This window comes from Tupaia chinensis, unplaced genomic scaffold, assembly GCF_000334495.1.
Source record: "Tupaia chinensis unplaced genomic scaffold, TupChi_1.0 Scaffold145652_1, whole genome shotgun sequence".
Lineage (NCBI taxonomy): Eukaryota > Metazoa > Chordata > Mammalia > Scandentia > Tupaiidae > Tupaia > Tupaia belangeri.
The window spans coordinates 2,818,732-2,840,225 of record NW_006205509.1 but is presented as its reverse complement, the minus strand read 5'-3'; the positions used below and the strand labels follow the sequence as shown (position 1 = coordinate 2,840,225).

Below are 21,494 nucleotides of genomic sequence, written 5' to 3'. Positions count from 1 at the left end.
TGCGGGGACGCGGGGCCCCGGGACATGGGCGGGAGCCAGTCCGGTCCGGTCCTGCGAAGGCACTTGGGCGGGCACCTGGGGCGGGAGCTTGAGGAAGAGCTCACCAGTCGGGGCCGGGCACTGTGCCCACCGGCGGCTTCAAGAACCCGTCCGCAGAGGTAGACAAGCCGGCGGGGGGAGGGGGGGCGGCCATGGAAAGTGTGGGGTAATGAAAATGGTGGGGGCAGCAGCAGGGGGCGGACTGCCCAGTGCCCCTGGCTGGGGGGGAATGCGGAGATGCAGGGCTGGTCGGTCAGTCTTGCGGGCTATGTCGCCCACCTTGGTCTGCTTGTTGATCTGGCTCTCAGCCTGCTACAGGGGGAGACCAGGCACAGCACAGTCAGGGGGCTGCAGGTAGGCCTCACAGCCCCACCCTCAAGAGGCTACCCACTGCAGACCTTGGACAGCTCCGCCCAGCCCGGCCCAGCCCCACTCACCTTCTGCACCTTGTTAATGCGGTGAGCCGCCCGGTTATCTTTGGCCTTTTGCTGAGGAACACAGGACAGAGGCTCAGGGCCTAGCTCTCGTTCCCAGACCCAGCTCCTACCCCTCACAAGGTCGCTCACACTCCCTGGCCCTCCTGCTTCAGAGGTAGGGGGCAGAAAGATCTGAGGTGAATTTCCCCAAGACATCTCCCTCCCCCTCAGTTCCCACACTGAACCATGCTTCTCTGTCTCACCAGGTAAGGGGCTTTGTCGGCGGCCGGCACCTTTCTCCAGAGTTTCATGATTTGTTTGCAACGACTGGACCAGTCTGGAGGGCAGAGAATTGAGTCAGTGGAGACATGGCAGGGGAGCCCTCCACCTGACCTGGTGCCAGACTATCCCCCTCACCCTCATCCCGCAGGTACCTGGGTAATCTTGCTTGAGATTGGGAAAGTTAATGTTGGCATAGAGCACAGGTGAGATGGTGGACAGCTGGCCCAACTCCTCGTCCTTCTCCCAGCGCTGAAGGCTCCGCTGGTTATAGGAGAGTCCATCGCCCTCACCCTCTGTGGTAGGGGTGGTGGGGGTGGAGGGCGTGGTGCCCCCTGAGCCTGTCCAGGGGCTGTCTGGCTCACCGGGTTCCGGGCTAAAGAAGCCCCCGCGCTCCCTGGGGCGCAGGGGCAAAGAGTCACAGGGGGAAGGGATGCCAAGCCCCACCCCAAACTGCCCAGAAGCCCAAGCCACTGCCCTACCCCAAAAGAAGAGGGCCTAACAAGGGAGTGGAAGGAGCAGGCTGCAATAGCAGCCCAAGACTCCAGGGAGGCAAGGCACTGACTGGGAGTGGGGTAAGGGCAACAGGACTACCCATGGAGTTAAGCAGAGATACCAACCTAGAATCCAGGAATGGGGACTGGCAGAGGCTCGGGTAGTCCATTGGGCTGCTGGAAGGGAGATTGCTCAAAGGGAGTCCACCTATGAGAGAGACAGGATCAGAGAAAAGGGGACAACTGGCTCGTCCTAGGGGCAAGCTTGGCTATGGCAGTCTTCAAACCACTCCCTTCTGCACCTTGGAGAAAGGGCCTCTGCAGTGGTGTGCGGCTGCCTTCTAGGCTGGGGGTTCCGCAGCCCAGGTGCTGCTCTCGTTCAGAACCCAGAACATCCTTGAAGAGCTGCTGCAGGTCCTTGGATTCCATCTTGGGCAGTTCTGTGGGTAAAAGATGAAGGACACTGTTGAGGAAGACTGGACATTCTGGTGACACCACATATCTAACAAATGGTCACAGCCATGGCGGGTGCCCAGGACTTCCCCCAGAAAAGCTGAAGAGGTCACAGGCCCAGAGGCAGGACGTCCTTCTCCCACAAAGGACCCTTATACATGAAGAGGTGTGGGTCACAGCCTCACCTTCTGTGGGAATCCTGTCTAAGTCAGAGCTAAGCATCCCTTCACCTGGGGTGCCTGGCTTCTCAGGGTCACTGGGTACTGGGGATGCCTTTATGCCCCCGTCCTCAGGTCCTGCAATTGCCGGGAGAAAGCCATTAGCTAAGACCAGGATGCAAGTACCACACTGGCCACCCTGAACCACAGAGGGGTATAGACTAGCTTCCAGCTTCCAGCTCTGACTGTGCTTAGAGGCTGAGACTGTTAGAGGCAAAACCCAGATAGGACGCTGTACCGCCCCCAGCAGCCCTCACCTGGTGTGTCAGCCTTGCCCTCAGGGCCACGGGACTCTTCATCTGCAACATCTGGACCATCATCTCCTACGAGGAACAGTCCCACTCCAATCAGATACCCTACATCTGATGCCCAGAACGGGACCTCCACTCTATAAGCCAGGGCCCTTCACTCTCAGACACCAGGCCACTCCCCCACTAGATGCCCTCCTCAGCACTGAAGCAAGAGAAGCTGGCTCTCTTCACACCACCTCACTCCCACATAACTAACCTTTCTGTGATGTGGGGGGCTCCTTCCTATCTGAGCCTCCATCCCCCTTGGGTTTGGAGGTGCCTAGTCCAAAGCTTGGCCGACCTACTCCAACTGCAAACAGGGCCTTACGGCTCAAGTCCAGCAACTCCTTTCCAAAGAAAGCTTCCTGCGGGAGAGTCAGGGAGAAACAGGCTTTTTTATGCCCTGAGGGGCACAGACACCTTCCCTGCCCCCAAAGCCCGAAACCCACCTGCAGATAGGCAGGGAACATGTCCTCCAGTTTATTCTTCTTGCGCCCCCTCCGCTGCTGCTTCTTCTTCTCATCCCCATCAACCACGCTCGGCTCCACGGAGCCCTCTGCAGGCAGATCAGTCGGCATCACTGTGGAGACAGAATATGTCAGACTGTGGATCCTGGTCACTGTTCCCAACTGGGCTGAGGACAACTTTCTGCCTATTTTCTCCCCCAACACCAACTAGCCAACCACCCTCCTGGCCTTTTCAGTAAGTCCCCCTCGGGCCTGGCACTGTCCTGTGGGTGCTGTTAATCCCCGTCTTGTCCCAGGCCCCCACTGGTGCCCTCACCCGTCTCACCCTCGTCGGGCTGCCCATCCCCACTCAACACTTCCGCCTGGACAGCAGCAGGCCCCCTCTTCAGGCGTGTGTGGGACTTCCGCTGTCGCACCATGAAACCACCAATGCCTACAGGGAGGCAGAGCTGAGGATGAGAAGCTGCTGGGGGACCTATTGTGCCACCCCACACCACCTCGCCTCCTCATCCCAGGTCCTCACCAGGCCGGTAGGGTTTACGCTTGCGTTTCTTGCTTTCCTCAGTCTCCTCTTTACCAGGCTCCACATCAGGGCTGACGGGACCCTCCAGTTTAATTTCACACTCCATGTGCTCTACCCCACCTACATATGACAGAAGAGGTAAAGGTAGATCAGAGAGGCATGGGCCCTTTTAACTTTGTCATCCTGTCACAGAGAGTTGAGGACATTGCCACAGAGCCCCCTGAACAACAAACAGTACTTGAGGGTGAATGGGAGTGGCAGTGCGGCCCCACCCAACATCCCGAATCCCACAGGCTCACTCCCACTACTGTGCCACTCCCTAAGAGTCCCCAGTCCAACCTTCACCCTTAAGCAGTTCTTCGGTGTCCAGGTCCCCATCCTTCTTATCATCAGGGCCAAGGGCATCTGAGGGCTCGGAACCCTCCAGCCCTGCCTCGCCTGGGAGGCCAAGCCGTCCTCGCCGCTGTCGCCGCTTGTGCAGTGGTGACATGGTCAGGTTACGCAGCACGGCCATGCCAGTTTCTGTCAACCACACACCCTCGAAGCGAAAGTACTGAGGCTCTGTGAGGGGGAGAGCATGTGATCCCTGGATGGAAGCCTTAGGGACACTGGAATTCCAAGTTTCAATCTATGTCCCCAGCTGAGACAAAAGCAGACAGGAAGTCCAGCCAGGGTCTGTGGGCTGGGGAGAACAGGCAACCCAGGGTCATCAGTTGAGGCCTAGATTCTCCAGTGACCGAAAGTGATTGAAGGGGCAACCCCTATGTTCACTAAAAATATCCTCCAGTTGTCTTGGAAAAGAGAGGCTCCTACTTGCCAAATGCCAGCAAATGGTACCTCAGATGCCAGCAGTGCTCACATCAAGATGGAGGAGATGGTCCCAGCCCCTCTCACTGAGGAAAAAAAGTTGTGCTTTCAAGAGAGGAAATTCTGGCAGTAATGAGGCCATGTTGCCTAGTGAAGGAACACTTCTGGGGAAATGGAGGCCCTGGTTCTAGTCCTGACTCTGCCACTAACCTACTAAGTATCTTAAAATACCCTGCATTTTAGTTTCCTCATGTTAAAATAGGGAGATGAGGGGCAACAGGTGGCATAGTGGTTAAGGCACAGGATTCTCACATGGCTGACCACAGTTTGAGTCCTGGACCTGGTGGCTTGAAAATCACACTGGGCACTTGTGCATGCATGCCCAAAATTCCAAGAGGAGAATGGAAGAGAAGGGACTGTAGTGTAGCCATCTCCCACAGGAAGTGATTTCTCACTTTCCCTCTCTCTCTATGGCGAGCACATGCACCCTATGGCAAAAACATAAAAAAAAAAAAAAAAAGGAAGGAAAGAAAGAAAGAAAGAAAGAAAGAAAGAAAGAAAGAAAGAAAGAAAGAAAGAAAGAAAGAAAGAAAGAAAGAAAGAAAAAGGCAGTGGGGAGATGATGGGCTAGCCGGTAGCATGGTAGTTAAGGTGGACATGGTCAGCTGTGCAGTTCAAGTCCAGGAGCCAGTGGTTTCAGAAATATACCATTCACGTGTGTCCAAAATCCCAAAAGGACACACTCTCTATATATTTCTGGTAAATACACATGCCCTCTAGCAATTTTTTTTTTTCAAATGGGGAAGTGGGTTGAAATGGTAATTAAGTGCTAGACTCCCACATAGCCAACAGCAGTTTGAGTCCCAGACGGACGGCTTTCTTTCTTTCTTTCTCTTTCTCTCCCTCTCTCGGTCAAATTTAAAAATAATTATAATAAATAAAATTAAATAACTTTTTTTTTTTAATGGGGAGATAGGAGCCAATAGGCATGGTGGTTAAGGGCGCTGGACTCCCACATGTTCGACTGCAGTTCTACTCCCAGGCCTGGCATCTTGTTTTCTCTCTCTCTCTCTCTATCCCTATCTGGTCAAATTAAAATAAATAAGCAAAATAAATAAAGTTAAATAATAATAATTTCTTAAAAATAGAATGGGGAGATAAAAGTTGAGTGGTTAGAGCTCCACTAGACAGTCTGGCTTTGGTGTTCAAAATTTCTGTGACTCACCTGGCTCTTTCACTTTCATAGGCACCAACTCTGGAGGCGCAATAGGTGCTGCAAAAAGAGGGACAAACCGAGGCAGTTTGCAGCCCTGAACCAAAGTGTGGTAGCCCTGCCCTGACACCTCCTTGCCTCCCAGTGCCTGGTACTCACCCACAGGCTTTACCACGTAAGGCTGGCAGGAGACACAGTCAAAGCCCTCATCAGCAGCTTGCTCCACATCATCCTCTGTGAAGAGGCTCTCACAGCCAGCATGCATCCACCTGGGAGACAGAGGTAGGATGACATGAGCCCAGGCAACTCAGGCAAGTGAGGGCCGACACAGGGGAGATAAACAGTCACCGTTCACAGTGGCGGCACTGGATCAGCAGGTCCTCTTCCACGTACGGGGCATGACAGATAGGGCAGGTCACCAGGCTGGCGCAGGGCCCACAGTGTGTGTAACTATTCTGCCACTCACAGTGGAAGCCAGGGGAGGCGGCCCCACACTGCATACAAGACACACACCTGGTAGGGGCAGAAAGAGACCCTTAGCACCCAACCCACACAAGGCACCCAGAGGCATCCACTTTGAAAACCAAGCAACCAGCCTGTACTAAACCCAGCCTCTGCTACATATTCAATATCACACCCAGTATAACTAATCTCAGGCCTACCTGCCCTATCCTTTCAGGACCCAGCCCAGCACTCTGAATCTCCTGGGTCTCCTTACCACTTGCACTTCCAGCCGCCCTTGGGCACGGTGAGCAGCGGGGGATCCAGGCAGTATGTGTGGTAGCTGATGTCACAGTCATCACAGAGCAGCAGGCGGGAGGGGTCGGAGGCCTGGCCACACACCTCACACACAATACACTCCACACAACGCCAGCCCTTGAGCAGCATCACCTTGGTGATCTGGGGCAGAGATGGGGATTCTTCAGGGGTCGATGAGGCAGGGAAGGTGTGACTTATATAGGTGGGGTGGAGGAAGCCCAGTGCACAGGTTAAACCTGATCTGAGCAAAAGGAGGCATATGGAGACTACCCTGCCCTCAAACAGGGGCTCTAAACTTAGTTTCCAAGGGAAACTCTCTTCACTGATCAGAGAACAGCCCCACCAGCTAGTACATTGTTTTTTTTTTTCTTCTTTTTTTTTTTTTAATTTTAGGTTTTTTGCCATATGGTGTGTGCACCCATCAGAGGGTAAAGAGAGAGAAAGAGATAGTGAGAGACAAAGTGAGAAATCTCCCCCTAAGGGGAATGACCACATCACAACCTTTCCCTCTTGGGATTTTGGGCACACATGCATGTGTGCCTGGCATGAGTTTCAAACTGCCAGGGTCCAGGACTCAAACTGCATTCAGTCATATGGGAGTCCAGTGCCTTAACCACTATGCCACCTGCTGGTCCTAGCCACTACTTCATCAAAAGTAGAATATCTTACTAGCCAAGTCCCTGAAAAGATTATGAATAGATCAGGTTATGTTTCAATTTTCCTTGACTTTCTAGAACCTACTACTACTGCAAGTTAGTAAATGTTAGCAGTGGACAAGTCATAAGTTGACTTTTTTTAATCTGCCAGGGGTCACAAGTGCTCTCTGGAGAGAAAAAAAGGTAAAGTGAAAAAGTACCTCCCATAAGGCATGGTCATGTTACAAATCCTTCTGCTTCTTTCTCTCCTCTTAAGAATTTGAGCGTACACGTACATGTGCCCCGAGTATTTCTCAAGCTACCAGGGCCAGGACTCAAACTGTGTGGTCAGCCATGTGGGGTCCAAGTGCCTTAACCTACAGGTCACAGGCCAGGCATCATTAATTAGTATTAATGAAAACCCCACATAACCCGAGTCACATTTAGGTCAAAAATACTGCTTTCTATGTGGACAAGAGAACTTCGAGAAGTTCACTGGACCCCCATATGGTTGACCATGGTTGAGTCCTGGACCTGGTGACTGGAGACTCACACTGAGCACATGTGCATACATGCCTAAAGTCCCAAGGGGAGACTGGAGGAGAAGGGACTGCAGCATAGTCATCCGCCTAGGGAGTGACTTCTCACTTTCTCTCTTTCTCTCCAGTGAGTACATGCACCCTATAGCAAAAATCTCTCAAAAAAAAAAAAAAAAAAAAGGTTTATGGAAAATGGAATTAAAGTAAGAGTTAAGGGTGAGGCCAGCAGCTGGCATAGTGGTTAAGGCTCTAGACCCCTACATGGCCAACTGAGATTTAAGTCCCCGCACCCTACAGTGTGAAACTCATGCTGGGCATGTGTGTGTATGCCCAAAATCCCGAGAGAAGAATGGAGGAGAAGGGATTGTGGTGTGGCCATCCCCCTTGAGGGTGATTTCTTGTTTTCTGTCTCTGTCTCTCCAGTCAGCACACACACCTTATAGCAAAAATCTCTCTCAAGGGGACCAGCAGGTGGCATGGTGGTTAAGGCCCTGGACACTCCCACATGGCCGATCATGGTTCAAGTCCCAGACCTGTTGGCGTGCTTTCTTATTTTCCCTCTCTCTCTGTGTTTCTCTCTGGTCAAATTAAAATAAATGAATGAAAAAAATAAAATGGAATAAATAATTCTTTAAAAAAAAAAAATCTCTCTCAAAAAAAGACTTAAGGTTTGGCTCCATGATAAAATGCTGTTCAAAAGAAGCATGACTGGGTTGGGACCAGCGTAATGGCTATGTCGCTGGACTCCCATGTAGTAGACTTAAACTCATGCTAGGCACGTGTGCATGCGTGCCCAAGATCCCAAAAGGAGAATAGAGGAGAATGGATTGCAGCATGGCCATCCGCCTTGCAGGCTGATTTCTTGCTTTCTGTCTCTGTCTTTCTGGCGAGCGCACGCGCCCTATGGCAAAAACCTCTCCAAAAAAAAAAAAGAGAGAGAGAGAAGCATGACTGGGCTCTGCTGAGGGGCGGGGGTACCTTCTCTCTCTCTCTCATGCATGTGGACATGTTCTCTGTTATAAATAAATATAAAGAAAAACTTCTAAAAAAGAAAAGCAGGATCCCACACGGTGACCATGGTTCTAATCCCCAATTAGTCTGCAACATGCCGGGCATACACTCCAGTGCCTGTAAACCAACAGGATGGAGGGCTGGAGGAGGAGGATTGTGACATGACCAGATTCTGTAGAGGGATCCTCTCTGTCTCTCCCTTTCACCACTGACACGCACATCCATGCACCTTATTGTGAATAAAAAGAGGGAAAAAAGCACAGCTTATTTCAATGCAAAAAAAAAAAAATTGACAGGCAAGCAGGTGACTTGGTGGATGCTGGATGTCACATGGGTGAGTGCATGGTTCGAGGCTCAGGCCCGACACCTTTAAAAAACATACCAGACTCACACTGAGAGTGTGCCAATGCTTGCCCCACTCCCATCCCACCCCCCAAAATTGAAATACAGGCACGGCTTTTTCATAGTATGTATTTTCCATGAAATTTTTGAAGATGCCACATACTTATGATTTCGATCTTATGTATTATCTACAGACTACATATTTTCTATTAATGAAGTTTTTATATTTTACATGACAGATTGAATTATACTATCAAATCATGGTCTACCACGAAGGAACTAGAAACTCTGCTGTGATTTCCAAGGCACTTTTCCCAAGATGACCAGAAAACTGCTAGTGACTGATGAATGGCATCCAAGACCAACAGCTGATTTAAGGAAAAGTGTGGTAGGAGACCAGCAGTTAGCATAATGGCTATGTCACTGAACTCCCATGTAGTCGACCATGGTTCGAGTCCCGGATCCAGTGGCTTAAACTCACGCCAGGCACATGTGCATGTGTGCCCAAGATCCCAAGAGGAGAATGGAGAAGGGATTACAGCGGGGTCATCCCCCTGGAGGGTGATTTCTCACTTTTAGTCTCTCTGTCTCTCTCTCTCTTTCTGACGAGCGCACGTGCACTATAGCAAAAACCTCAAAAACTAAATAAATAAATAAAAAAGGAAAAGTGTGGCCAGGGCAGGAGACCGTGGTAAGAAATAACTGGCCCTACTTCCCAGCCCATACCTCTTGAGCCCTGAACTCACCTTGCTGTTGACACAGTAAGGGTGATAGCACTGAGAACACTGCGAACAGGCGAGCAGGTGGCCCTCTGCCCCCCTGCCGAAGCTGCCACACACCACACACATGTCCTGGGGAAACACAAAAACCTGAATGTCCAACTAGGCTCCTCAACCCACTGAGACCTAGCCAACTGGCTACCACACTAATCTGAGACCAGGGAGTCAGGCAATGAGAAGGCCATCCCACACAGTAAGCCACCATGGCAGCCTGCTCCTCCGATTCAACTCCGAGGAATAGGTCTCCTTAGGACACCCTGCTCACCTAATCAGGACCTTTCAGTTGATAGAGCCTGACATGGCTAAAGGTAAGGAGAAACTAAAGGAAGATAACAGGGGTAAAAATGGGTCAGGTGAGAGTCACGAATGCCACAAAATTCTATTAGCATCAAGGTTACTAAAGTGACAACATCTATGAGCTCCCTAGACTATTCAACAGGACAAAGACCAGTTTTGCATTTCTCACCACTTTATCTCTAGCTCTTAGCTCACTACAGAACTTGGAAAAGACACTCAAGAGAAATTTGATGGATGAACAAACACACGAATGGCATGATTCTAACTGCCTCTTTTCTCATTAACTGGGTATCCAACAAAGTAGCTCCTGGTTTTCCCCATCTATTCTCCCAGAAAACATACACACACAAGCCAGGTCTCACTGCTGAGAGTGGACTACAGTAGTCAAGTATGGTACCTGCATTAGGACAAACTTGTCTGTGTTGGAGAAGAGAACGACGGTATTTTGCATGGTGTCATCATCATCTTCTTCCTCCTCCTTGCTAGGAGAACTATCGATATCAGCAACCTTACAGGCAAAGAGTTATGGAAAGTGAGGCAAATAAAATCTGTCCCGGCTAAGCTGCTTTCCTCTTTAATTTGGGAGAACAAGGTGTAGACCTCTGGTTAAGATGAAGGCCAGAGCCAAGTCTAACACTCCACCTCCTAAACAGGACATCAGCCCGTTGGCAAAGATTTCAGAGATGCCAGGGGCCATGTGGTCAGGAATTCAGACATAGCCAGACAGTCCCCAGGCTAGCAGGCAAGTATGCAGGTGAGCATGTGGGGCACTGGCAAACTTTAATTTTGAAGGGACCATCTGAAGCATGCATGGGAAATGGGAGGCTTCTCCTTACTACCAGAGTTTCAATGGAAGAAGTAGTTGATTTTAGGCGGGCCCGTCCTCTCCCACGTCCTCCATGTGCTCCCCCACGAGGCCGGCGTCTTCCTGGGAAACTACTGCTGCGACCCTATGTGAGGGAAGGGGACAATTACAGAAGCGGGTTGAGGGTTTGCATGTCGAGGCCACAGGCTTGGAAGGAACTGACAGAGTAGGACAGGTAAAGAAGCTCAAGAGTCCCACTCAGGGCAGAAAAGAAAACCGAACTCCAAGATATCAACAAAGTAGGTAGCTCTGACCCAAACCCATTCTCCACTCCAAAGAAAGAGTGGTCAACATAGTACAAGGACGAAATGACCCATGTTTCTGGTCCCAATTCTACTACAGAGTAAACACAAATATGAACAAGTAATTTGCCCCCCTCTATGAATCAGTATTCTCCTTCATAAAATAAGTGGGACCAAAGGATTTCTGAGAGTTGAGCACTCAGTAAGCCAGGTGGGATGCTACCAGTGAAACAGAACTTTGCCTCTGACAGTGGCAAGACTCTGACACAGCTAGTGACTGGGTCGCTCCTCACCTGTTTGATTCGTGAACGAGCTGGGGAGCTGCGCCGCCTCCCCTTGTCCCCCTCGGCTTTGCCTCCACTGATAGCTGTCCCAGTGTCACACAACAGCGAGTCATCTGTCTCCGGCAGCGAATCGGTACAAAGCCGCAGTGAGCCCTCATCTCGGGCGGGGCTGACGTCTGTAGATATCCCCAGCTCCATGGACAGGGAGCCGCCCCCCTCAGGGTCAGGAGAGCCCAGCAAGGGCTCTGAGCCAGGAAAACTGGCACTGGCATCACCCTGGCTCAGATTAGAGATCTCATTAACGATGTCGGATTTGATCAGAGTAGGTGGCGTGGGGGCCACTGGTGGACGTGGCTCCTCCTGTTCTTCACAGGGTGAGCCCTGCCCTGCCTGCTTGCACTCTGGACCATAGACCTCCATAGGGGTCACAGGGGCCAGCTCCTCGGGGTCCAGGAGCACAGGGGAACCTTTAAGTTCACTAGCCAGACTGCCAGGGGTCTGTCCAGATTCTGGCTGTGAACCAGGTGCATCAGTCCCATCCAGAGGGGCTGTGTCTTCCCCCAAGCCAGAGAAGTCATCCAGGACTGGGGCAGGACAGGAAAGGTCACCCATGAGGGAAGGGAGAGGACTGGTGGCACTGGGTTCTAAGGCTGGGCACTCAGGTTCTGGAACTTTCTCAGTCTCCATCTCATGTGGCTCAGCCTCATCTGGGACTTCCAATGCCTTCCCTATGGGACTCAACGGGGAGGGCATGGACAGTGGCAGAGCAGGAGGGGAGCACTGGGAAGGAGGGGAGTTTTGGGGAGGTAGGGTATGCTGAAGGAGTGGAGAACACTGAGGGGGAAGGGGCTCCATCAGAATGGGAGAAGTCGGTCCCATTGGGGAGCCTGGAGATGGGGGAAGGATCATAGGGGGTACAGGCTCAGGGTCAGTGCAATTAGCTTCTGGTGGAGGACTGATGGGTGTCTCGAGAATAGGGGCAGGCAATGGTGACTCGGGGTCACTGTCCCCTTTGGCACCAAAGGGGTACTCTAACTCCCCCAAAGGAGACAGGGCAGGCGGAGCCACAGCTGTGATGATGGGTGAGAGCGGAGGAGGAAGAGGATCTGGAGAGAGAAAGAGAGGCTCTTAGATTAGATGTGCCGTAACGAGCTAAGACTGATCTATAGAAAGGTGGTAATAATATCCCTTACCTGGTGGCATCGGCTGAGGTGACAAGAATGGCTCCCCAGATGGGGACAGGGGCAGCTCCTCAGGCAGAGGGGACAGAGGTGGTTCCCCAGGCTCAGACAGGGCCGGCTCTCCAAGCAAGGGGGATGAGGGTGGCTCCCCGGGTGGAGGGAGCAAGGGCAGCTCCTTAGGTGCAGGGCATTGGCCTGACTCTTCAGGGGGCTCTTCAGGCTGAGGGGATAGGCAAGGCTCCTTAGGTCCAGGAGATAGGTGTGGTTCCTCAGCCACGGGGGACAGATGTGGCTCCTGAGGCCGAGGGGACAGGTGCAGTTCCTCAGGCCGGGGGGACAGGCATAGTTCCTCAGGCCGGGGGGACAGGCGTGGTTCCTCAGGCCGGGGGGACACGTGCGGGTCCTCAGGCCACGGAGACAGGTGCGGTTCCTCAGGCCGGGGGGACAGATGAGGTCCCTCACACCGGGGGGCCAGATGCTGTCCCTCAGGCTGGGGGGACAGGTGCGGTCCCTCGCGCCGCGGAGACAGGTGCAGTCCCTCAGGCCGGGGGGACAGATGCAGTCCCTCACACCTGGGGGACAGGTGCAGTCCCTCAGGCTGGGGAGACAGGTGCGGTCCCTCACGATGGGGGGACAGGTGCAGTTCCTCAGGTTGGGGCAACAAGCATGGCTCCTCGTACTGAGGGGACAGGTGCAGCTTCTCAGGCCCTGAGGACAGACATGGCTCCTCAAGCACAGGGGACAGATGTGGCTCCTCAGGCTGGGGTGACAGGTGCGGCTCCTCGGGGCAGGGGCAGAGATGTAGCTCCTCAGGCAGTGGTGACAGAGGTGACTCCTCCTCCAGCGGCAGAGACACAAGCGAGTCCTCCGGTGGTGGGGAAGTGAGAGAGTCTTCAGGTGGTGGGGATGTGGGCGAGTCTTCAGGTGGGGGCGATAAGCGTGAAGCCTCAGGTGGAGGGGAGGTGGGAGACTCCTCAGGTGGTGGGGACAGGGGAGATTCCTCAGGGGGTGGGGACAAACGTGACACCTCAGGCAGGGAGGATAAGTGTGACACCTCAGGCAGAGGGCACAGGCATGATACCTCCGGTGGGGGGGACATAGGTGAGTCTTCAGGTGGTGGGGACATGGGTGAGTCTTCAGGAGGTGGGGACAGGCGCGATGCCTCTGGTGGTGGGGAGAGGGGAGACTCCTCAGGCGGAGGGGACAGGGGAGACTCTTCAAATGGTGGGAAAAGACGAGATGCCTCAGGTGGCGGAGACATGGGTGACTCCTCAGGTGGCGGAGACATGGGTGACTCCTCAGGTGGTGGAGACAGGCGAGATGCTTCAGGCGGTGGGGAAGTAGGCAATTCCTCAGGTGGAGGGGACAAGGGAGACTCTTCAAATGGTGGGGACAGGGGTGATGCTTCAGGTGGGGGGGACAAAGGAATCTCAAGTGCGGGAGATGGGGGCGACTCCTCTAGTGGAGAAAAAGGCGATGATTCAAGTGGGGGAGACAGAGGAGACTCCTCAGGTGGAGGAGAAAGAGGCGACTCCTCAGGCAGCGGGGACAGATGCGATGCCTCAGGTGGCGGAGATGCAGGTGATTCCTCAGGTGGTGGGGACAAGCGTGATGCCTCCGGCGGTGGGGATGTGGGTGATTCTTCAGGTGGTGGGGACAGAGGCGACTCCTCAGGTGGGGGCGGCAGTGGCATCTCCTCGTTTAGGGGGGCCAGCAATTGGGGTTCAAGTTGGGCCACTGCTCTCCCTGTAGATACAACACACTCTAATCCTACCTAGCTCACACTGACTCCACAGAAGAGTAGAGGGGCTGGGCAGAGCAGAAACTGTCTCTCGTCACAGGATAAAAGGGGATTAATTTCAGAGGCCCTCAAACCCTACTCACCTAGTGGTTTGGCTTCACATTGCAGGGGCCCCGGTTCCTTGGGTTGCATAGAGGTCACGCGCCCACCCTTTGGCTGCCCTTGGCATGCAACGTACAGAGCATCGGGCTCATCAGTGGGTGTACCGCCAGGCTCTGGGGGTGAAAATCTGCAGAGGGTACAGGGAAGCAGGCACTGTGGCTCTCGCCAGCTAACAGCTAGAGAACACACTGGGGCCAGGCATGAATACTGTGGATCGTACTGCCCACCTTAGGCTCTCCTCTAAAAGCCTACTCGATTTAGCATAGCCCCTGCCACTCAGTCCTGCCGACCTCCAGCCCAATCTCATCCAGCCCATGCCACTTACCTGCTACAGACAGAGGGGTGCTGCTCAGCAACAGAACTCATAGGCTGACCTCCCTGGGCTTGGTGACAGCGGTGACAAAGTGAGTAGTTCTCAAACCACTCAGAATTGGGATCCAGTTCTGCTGAGCCTACCCCACAGGCCCGGCATACCCGGCATGCCTAGGGGAAGGGAACAGGCAAAACAGACACCAGTCAGATAGACAGCAGAGACAGGAAAGATATAAAGGACTTGTCATGCCAGGAAGATAGGGGAGGTTGTAGGAGGCACAATTGGGGAAAGTGGGGAGACATGGGGGAAACCCACCTTACACTTCCAAGAGTGAGCAGGCAGCTCCTCCATGGGTGGTTTCAGGCAAAAGGTATGGTACCCTTTGTCACACATCTCACAGACCAACATCTTAGAGTCATTCCCAGGTTTCCTACAGAGGCACAGGACACATTACAGGGTCCTCCTTGCCCCATTTTCAACCCTGCCCTGTGCCTCACCTAAAGCTTCCCTCTTGCCTCCTATTCTTTCTTACCTGCAAGCTTGGCACACTTTACACTCAGGGCACTGCCAGCCAGCACGTTTGCGGGCAGTCAGAGCAGTGTCCAGGCAGGCCCCGTGGTAGTGATGCCCACAGCTGGTACAAAAGAACAGGTCACACAATTCCCCTGGCCCCTCGCACACTGCACAGCGAGCCTCCTCTGCAGTGGAAAGCACAGACAGCACAGATCAGCTATGGATTCTCATAAGGCTCAGCACAGTTCCACAGACAGAAAATGAAGAACAAATAGTTACTGAATGCCTGCCCAGCACCTGCCAGGTACTATTCGAGGTACTGAAGACACCATATAAATGAGACAGGCAAAGCCCCTGTGCTCACAGAGTTCACCGACTGCAGTGGGGCAGGTTGACAGCATGATAGACTTCGATGAGTGCTCCATGGAGCACAGAAACCCAGTGCATACTTGGCCCCTCACTTGTCCTATGTCCTAAGGGCAGGATTTCTCACCCAGATGTGCAGCCCCCTCACTGTGCTCCGGGCATAGCAGCTGCAGCGTTTTCATGGATAAGAAGGAACCGCTGGCAGTCGCACAGGGGAAATGGTAAAGACGTGGACATCCGGGCGAGCGGCAAGGGATGGAGGCACCGAGCCTGGTGCAGTGGGAGCAGCGCTGCCAGAGTGGAGACAGAGCCTCAGTGTTAGCCAGCTCTCACCAGACAAATAGTCAGGCACTAGCTCTGTCCCCAGAGGCCCACTGTCCTTCTCATTCTACCCCGACTCACGAGCCACCAGCCCTACCCTTCACCTATGCAATCCCCTGGCCCCAGCCCCACCTGTGAGATCCCTGAGAAGATGGCCTTGTCCACACCACATAGTTCTGGGCCCTCCTGCCCCCATACGCCTGCGGACCATGCAGCACACCAATGGTGAGCCCAGCAGGACCCTTTACAGGCGGGAAGAGGCAAACAGAAAAGAAAGGGTTAACAAAATGGTAATCTCTGGCCCAGGACTAGCCAGCCCCTAACCCGTTTCCTGCCTCACTTCCCTTCACTTACCTCCAGGTTGTCCTAGGTGGGCAGGTGTAAGGCCCTCAGGGAAACCAATCTGTGATAGGTCCTCACTGGGCAGCACTGCCTCATTGGGCCCTGGGCTCCCCCCAGGGGACACCACTGGACACCGGGGCCAGTCAAATGGCAACTCAAAGCGCCGTAGCTCCCGCTGCCCATGCAGACTGGGCTCCCCGCAGTTACAGAGAGCACAACGCCGCACTGGACCCCCACTGTGGACACACAAGCATCAGCACCATGCCAGGTCCCCGCCAACCCCATGATTTGGCACACCCGGGCTCCCCGAACACTCGTTTTCCTGAAGCCTCTTCCTTGAAAGCCCCAGACTCTCAAATCCTCATGTGCCCTTATACCCTCGTTTTCCCCAAACAAGTTACCTGCAGTCCCGGGGAGGCTCCTGAAGCCTGGGACTCCCAGAACTGGAGGCAGAAACCTCCCCCACATGTGGGTTGGGAAGGTCTGGCTCAGTGGTGCCTGACTCCTCAGAGGCTGCAGGTCCATCAGCTGAATGAACAGACAGGGCAGCACACATCAGCCTGATTTCGTAGTAAGGCCACTCATCAGTCCCATGAGATTATCTGAAATCCTTGGTGGATCAAAGTGATGGCATTTTGACTTTTGTCTCAAAGAACAAAGTCCTTCAATTACCTGTCTATTCCATAGACTCCACTCATGTCCTTGAGCCAGGAACAGAAATCGAAGGTTGCCCATGAAAAACAGAAAGGTGACAGCAAACCTAGAATGTGCTCGACTCACCTGCCGGTTCTGAATCTTTATCCTCACCAGGCGGCTTCTGGCTGTCCATCCCTCTCTCCGACTGGGCTGGGCCCTCTCGGGGAGACCTGTTGAGACCAAGAGAGATATCTGTGTGTCTAGTAAGTCTCTCCACTAAGCACTTTTCCCAGAATCCCAGGACAAAAGCAGCTGATGACATGTAGACAGCAAAACAAAGCCACCAACTTACCTACTCTTATACCCGTAACAAGGAAAGTAATTTCCCTTGCCTTCATCCCACTGTCTACCTTCCTCCCAGACAACAACATACCCTCTTCTCCCAATCTGGATTCTCAAGGCACCTACTCCACTTTCCCACTTCCAGTCTCCTCCATAACAGTTCCCAGTGCCATAGGGCCCAGCTAGAAACACATCCTGATTTATATCTAGTACTACCCTTTGCCTCATCTCTGAGTTTTTGGATTCTGGTAGGCCTTATCCACTGACCTTCTACAGGTCTCAAGTCAGCTACCATCCTAGCAGACTGTCAATACCAACCGAGGGGTCGTCATGGACCAGGAAGTCTGAGCCCAGCCAAAATCCCTCTCCCAGAGTCAGAATCTGGGGTCTTACAAAGACAGAACATACAACTCGAGCTAACGCCTAGGCATGGATAGATCTCCCCCACCTCCACTGGCTTCAACCAGGAAATCCCAATCACAACAGAAGAAACTCCCCGATTTCCACCCACTGCCGAACCAAATCCTGCCCAGGTCCACCCTTGCCCCTGCCCTAACTGAGCTCAGGTTCTCACCCCACTTGAACTCCTCAGGTTGTTGCCCTTAGCAACGCCAACTGCCCTTACTCCTCAGAAGTCCCTGGTAGTTAACAGAAGTGGGCCTGAAAAGTTACTGAGCATGTGTAGCCAGGCCTGAGGCTAAGCATGCTGGGAGTTGTAGTCTCAGGAAGCACATTGCCTCTTGGAGGAGTTCTAAACAAGGCAGGACATAGCAGAACAGAGTAGTTTCCTTCCTCTTCCGTCAAGCAGGGTTTCCACACACACAAGGGGCGGGAGGGTGGGGGGTGGCAGGGAGTAATGGTCCCCTGTACCCTCTTGTAAGATATGCCTGCCTGAACCAGAGCCAAATAAAACACACTAAAGTTATTCCTTAAAAAGTTGAGACCCACACCTTTGGACATATTTTCCTTGATTTCAGAGGGAACTAAACATAACACAAAAAAAGAGAGTAAAAGATAAGAATTACAGAGGTAAGGAATAAGAAACCAAGAGCTGCTGGCAACTGTCCCTTTCTCCCTACCTCTGCCAGCAGATCTTGGTAAGAAGGTAGGTCCTTTCTCCTAACTGAAGAAAGAAGATACACAGTGTTCCTAGAGAAGGTGGTTGGGGGAATCCCTAAAAAAAACCTCTAAGTAATAAAAGTTTGATAAATTATCTCTCGCCTTCTCCATTCCTCTTGTTTAGTTTGAGTGACCACAATCAACCTTAGTGAGGACAACCCCCTCCTCTCAAACTGGAAGGCAAATACTCCAGTCAGCCACTTGGGGTTGAGTAACTGGGGCAAATGAGATAGGGGGAACCCTCAAAGGTGCCCAAAAATCAGTAACTCGATTTCCTAAGAACCTCAATATCAGTCTTTCTCCAAGCTCGCACACTTAATTTGTGGATATGGGCAATGTCCCCCCTGACACGTGTCACAGGACAGGAAATTATTTTACTTTTCCCCCATCACGTTTACCACTGGGTCGTTGGGAAAGTCATGAAGTATTTTTGCATAGGAAATAGAAATACAGATGGCTTTTCCAAAGCCCACTAGGTAAGTAAAGTACAATATCACCTGACACTCATCTCCATTCTCAAATCATCTCTTTTCCCAAAACCTGCCACACAACCACACCTGAAAGGAAAGCAGGGTGAGACAGCTGGCCAGATCACAGAAAAGCTGCTCTGGAACTTCAAGGGGCCCTTACGAGCCTCCTATGGGAAGTAGGAGCTGGAGGTTAGGGCACCAGGCAGGCGCCTTTTCCTAGTCAGTCATTCAAGGCCTGGCCACACCCAGAAGGTCCAAGGGAGCTTCAAAGTTTTCTGAATGTTTGCTTCTTACTACATTTTATCTGCACGTGTCCCCAGAGATCCTCCACCTGCTCTGCTCTCAAAGTTGAGGCTAAAGGAGTCACAAACAGCAAGAAATAAAAAGCAACAGCGATAATACAGTGGGTAGGAGGAGAACTGCCTCACACAAGGCCAGAGGGACAAATTCCTCTGCCCTCCCCCGAGCGCAGCCCTCTCAAGCTGGTAAGGTTGGCACTGCTCAAGAAGGTACAGAAACCATCTTCATCCAGCCTTGGAAGACAGAGTACCGAGATACTTAAAAGCGAGAGCCCCATTCATGAGACCATGGAAGATGAGAGATTAAGAAGCAAAGAGCAGAATGTTCTCAAAACTATACCAAAAAGAACCTAGGGGCACCTCCAACAAACCTGAGACCTCAGTCCCTATTTCCCTGCCCCTGCAGTTGAGCACCTGCACCCCAATGCTGAATCCCAGTTATAAGGCCTCTGAACATTTCTAACCAAATAAAGAACACAAGTACACAAGTTCTCCCCGTCCTATCATTCAGTCAGTAAACACACACACACACACACACACACACACACACACACACACACACACAAGGGTCTTTCCTGGATCTAAAATGGGCCAGTGTCTCACTAGGCTTCCTCTAGAGAACTAGAGATCCCAGAGAGCAAGTACAGACCTAGAGAGTAAAACTGCACTGGCACCCTTTGGTCCTAGGCCTAACAGGCCCAAAACAGCAAGGAAGAAGGCAGGGACTTATCTCAACCCACTCTTCAGTGACTCTATCCCAGACCAATAGCTTTTACTCCATTTTTCCAGCCAAGAGGGAAATGGAAGCTTGGAGAGGTAAAAGGCTGAAGCAGGCCCTTGAGTGAACAGCTCTTTAGGAGGACTCAGGACTTCCTGGTTCCCAGCCTGAGAACCAAACCACACCTCTTCCCACCCCCATTTTGGGTCAGTCCTCTAGGAAGAATCCAAATGGTAACACTGGCCCTGAAGACCCTCACACTGTTCCCAGGTCATCCTGGGAGCAGTCACAGGGTATGGTCCCACCTAAGGAACTTGTTTGTATAGAAGACAGAAGGAGAGAGCACGGTTGACAGCTCACCTCATTCTACCACCCCTCACCTCCTAGAAATCTTTCAAGGGCAAAATCCTTACTTTCCCCTTTCCAAGACCAGACTCAAATGTATGTTGAAGGGGGTGGAGTGAGAAAAATGCACCAGCCAAATCCCTGCTGGGCAGCATGACAGGTGTGAGAGGGGCTGTCCCAGTCCAAGGCCCAGAGGCATGAGGAGTGAGGCGCAAGCTGCACCCTTCATGCATGCACATACACACCCCTTCTCTCCAACACCTCCTACCAAGGCTACAAACATGGGCTTCCAGCAGAAAAGAGCTCTGATTAAATCATGTTTCCTCCATAGAGGTATAGGCTACCCTATTCTGCAGAATGGGGACAGGATCAGAGGACCAGTTAATTCCCTGGTCAGAAAAGGGTTGGAGAGGTCTGGAAGGGGCCTGAAAGTCTGCCTACAGACTCCTGGGCAGCCAGCTCTCCACACCAGGACGGGAGAAAACGGGAGACAAAAGCCATTTTTTGCAGCCCACATTCGCAGGGAGCAAATCTCAACGGCCTCCTCTATAATCCCCTGGAGATTATGTCCATCCCGAGAGGAGGGCAGGCAAAGCAGGCTAAGACAGCACTGGGCCTCTCTGGGGTCACTTTGTCACAGGCAGGGGTAGTTTAAAGTTGAACAGCAGGGCCAGAGCTGCCCCCAGCCCCACCTCTTCCTTGCCCCAGCCACCCATCATCATAGAGTCAGTTTCCATACACTCTCCTCTTTGCCTAGTGAAAGAAGGCCTGGTGAAGTAGCTAGGGTTCCTTGTGCTGCCCAGAGACTGCTTTGGGTGCCTGGCTGGGTAGGAACAACCTTAAAGTCTAACCTGGCAGTAAGTCCAACCTGGCAGTGGCGCCCTCCCTCCCCCATCCCAAGTTGTTCTGTCCCAAGGCCCACAAGGAACCCTGGAGGGAGAAGCAGCAGCCTGGGATTGGTGTTAGCATGAGGGCCTGGGTCCTAGCTTAGTCAAGTTCCCCCTAACATAAAAATAAACAGGCAGAGAGGTTATCTGGCCCGGTTCCCAAACTCCCATAGCTCCCTGAACCCCCAGACTTTAAAGAGGCACACCCCAAGACACCAGGCCTCAGTTCTGTTCTGGTGACTGGCTCAGGTTCCCTTGACAGACCCTGCCAAAGGAACCCTCCGCTTGCTCTGGCACCCCCTTATCCAACCTGAAGGCCAGCTCTGGCCAAGATAGTCCATCTGGCTGCGCCCCCAGTCCAACCCTTTCTGGGCCCTGGCCGGGCGGACTTCACTCACCTCTTCACAGGGCGATCCAGAAATCCTCATCCGAGAACATGGCCAGAGCCCGGGCCGCTCCCCGACCTCCAACCGACAGAACGATCACAGCCGCCCCCCGCACGGGGGGGCTTAGGGGGGCCGAGAACGGTAAATCCAGGTCGGAGTGGCCACCCTTCCCCCCGAAAAAAATGCAAGAAGCCAAAGAGGGGGTTCTGTGCCTCGGGTTCCAGCAGTTTAGGTTTCCATGGACAGCCCCAGGGCGACGAATCCCGAGCGGACACAAAGAGAGCACCGGTGGCTTTGATCTTGGGCGAGCAGGCTCCGCATCCGCGTCGCCGGGTGGCCTCTCAGTCCTAGGGCCCGGCCAGCGCCCGGGCCGCCCGCGCCAGGCTCGGGCGGAACGTCGA

The 21,494-nt window shown here is 53.0% G+C and overlaps 1 protein-coding gene across 1 annotated transcript in view; it reads right to left on the bottom strand.

Annotated features, from left to right (window-relative positions):
* KMT2D (lysine methyltransferase 2D) overlaps window positions 1-21,494 on the bottom strand; it is a 44,509-nt gene extending 23,015 nt beyond the window's left edge. The window contains 33 exon segments of the mRNA XM_006168237.3: window positions 111-205; window positions 208-351; window positions 477-527; window positions 719-792; window positions 890-1,131; window positions 1,355-1,436; window positions 1,531-1,668; window positions 1,867-1,977; window positions 2,157-2,222; window positions 2,407-2,554; window positions 2,639-2,769; window positions 2,982-3,089; window positions 3,180-3,299; window positions 3,519-3,740; window positions 5,212-5,259; window positions 5,359-5,468; window positions 5,548-5,712; window positions 5,918-6,099; window positions 9,232-9,336; window positions 9,959-10,069; window positions 10,398-10,511; window positions 10,962-12,058; window positions 12,146-13,879; window positions 14,018-14,163; window positions 14,362-14,519; window positions 14,665-14,779; window positions 14,882-15,047; window positions 15,356-15,518; window positions 15,682-15,791; window positions 15,904-16,127; window positions 16,293-16,419; window positions 16,672-16,757; window positions 21,106-21,494. Of these exon segments, the coding sequence (XP_006168299.1) occupies window positions 111-205; window positions 208-351; window positions 477-527; window positions 719-792; window positions 890-1,131; window positions 1,355-1,436; window positions 1,531-1,668; window positions 1,867-1,977; window positions 2,157-2,222; window positions 2,407-2,554; window positions 2,639-2,769; window positions 2,982-3,089; window positions 3,180-3,299; window positions 3,519-3,740; window positions 5,212-5,259; window positions 5,359-5,468; window positions 5,548-5,712; window positions 5,918-6,099; window positions 9,232-9,336; window positions 9,959-10,069; window positions 10,398-10,511; window positions 10,962-12,058; window positions 12,146-13,879; window positions 14,018-14,163; window positions 14,362-14,519; window positions 14,665-14,779; window positions 14,882-15,047; window positions 15,356-15,518; window positions 15,682-15,791; window positions 15,904-16,127; window positions 16,293-16,419; window positions 16,672-16,720 (6,656 nt within the window). The 5' untranslated portion in view covers window positions 16,721-16,757; window positions 21,106-21,494.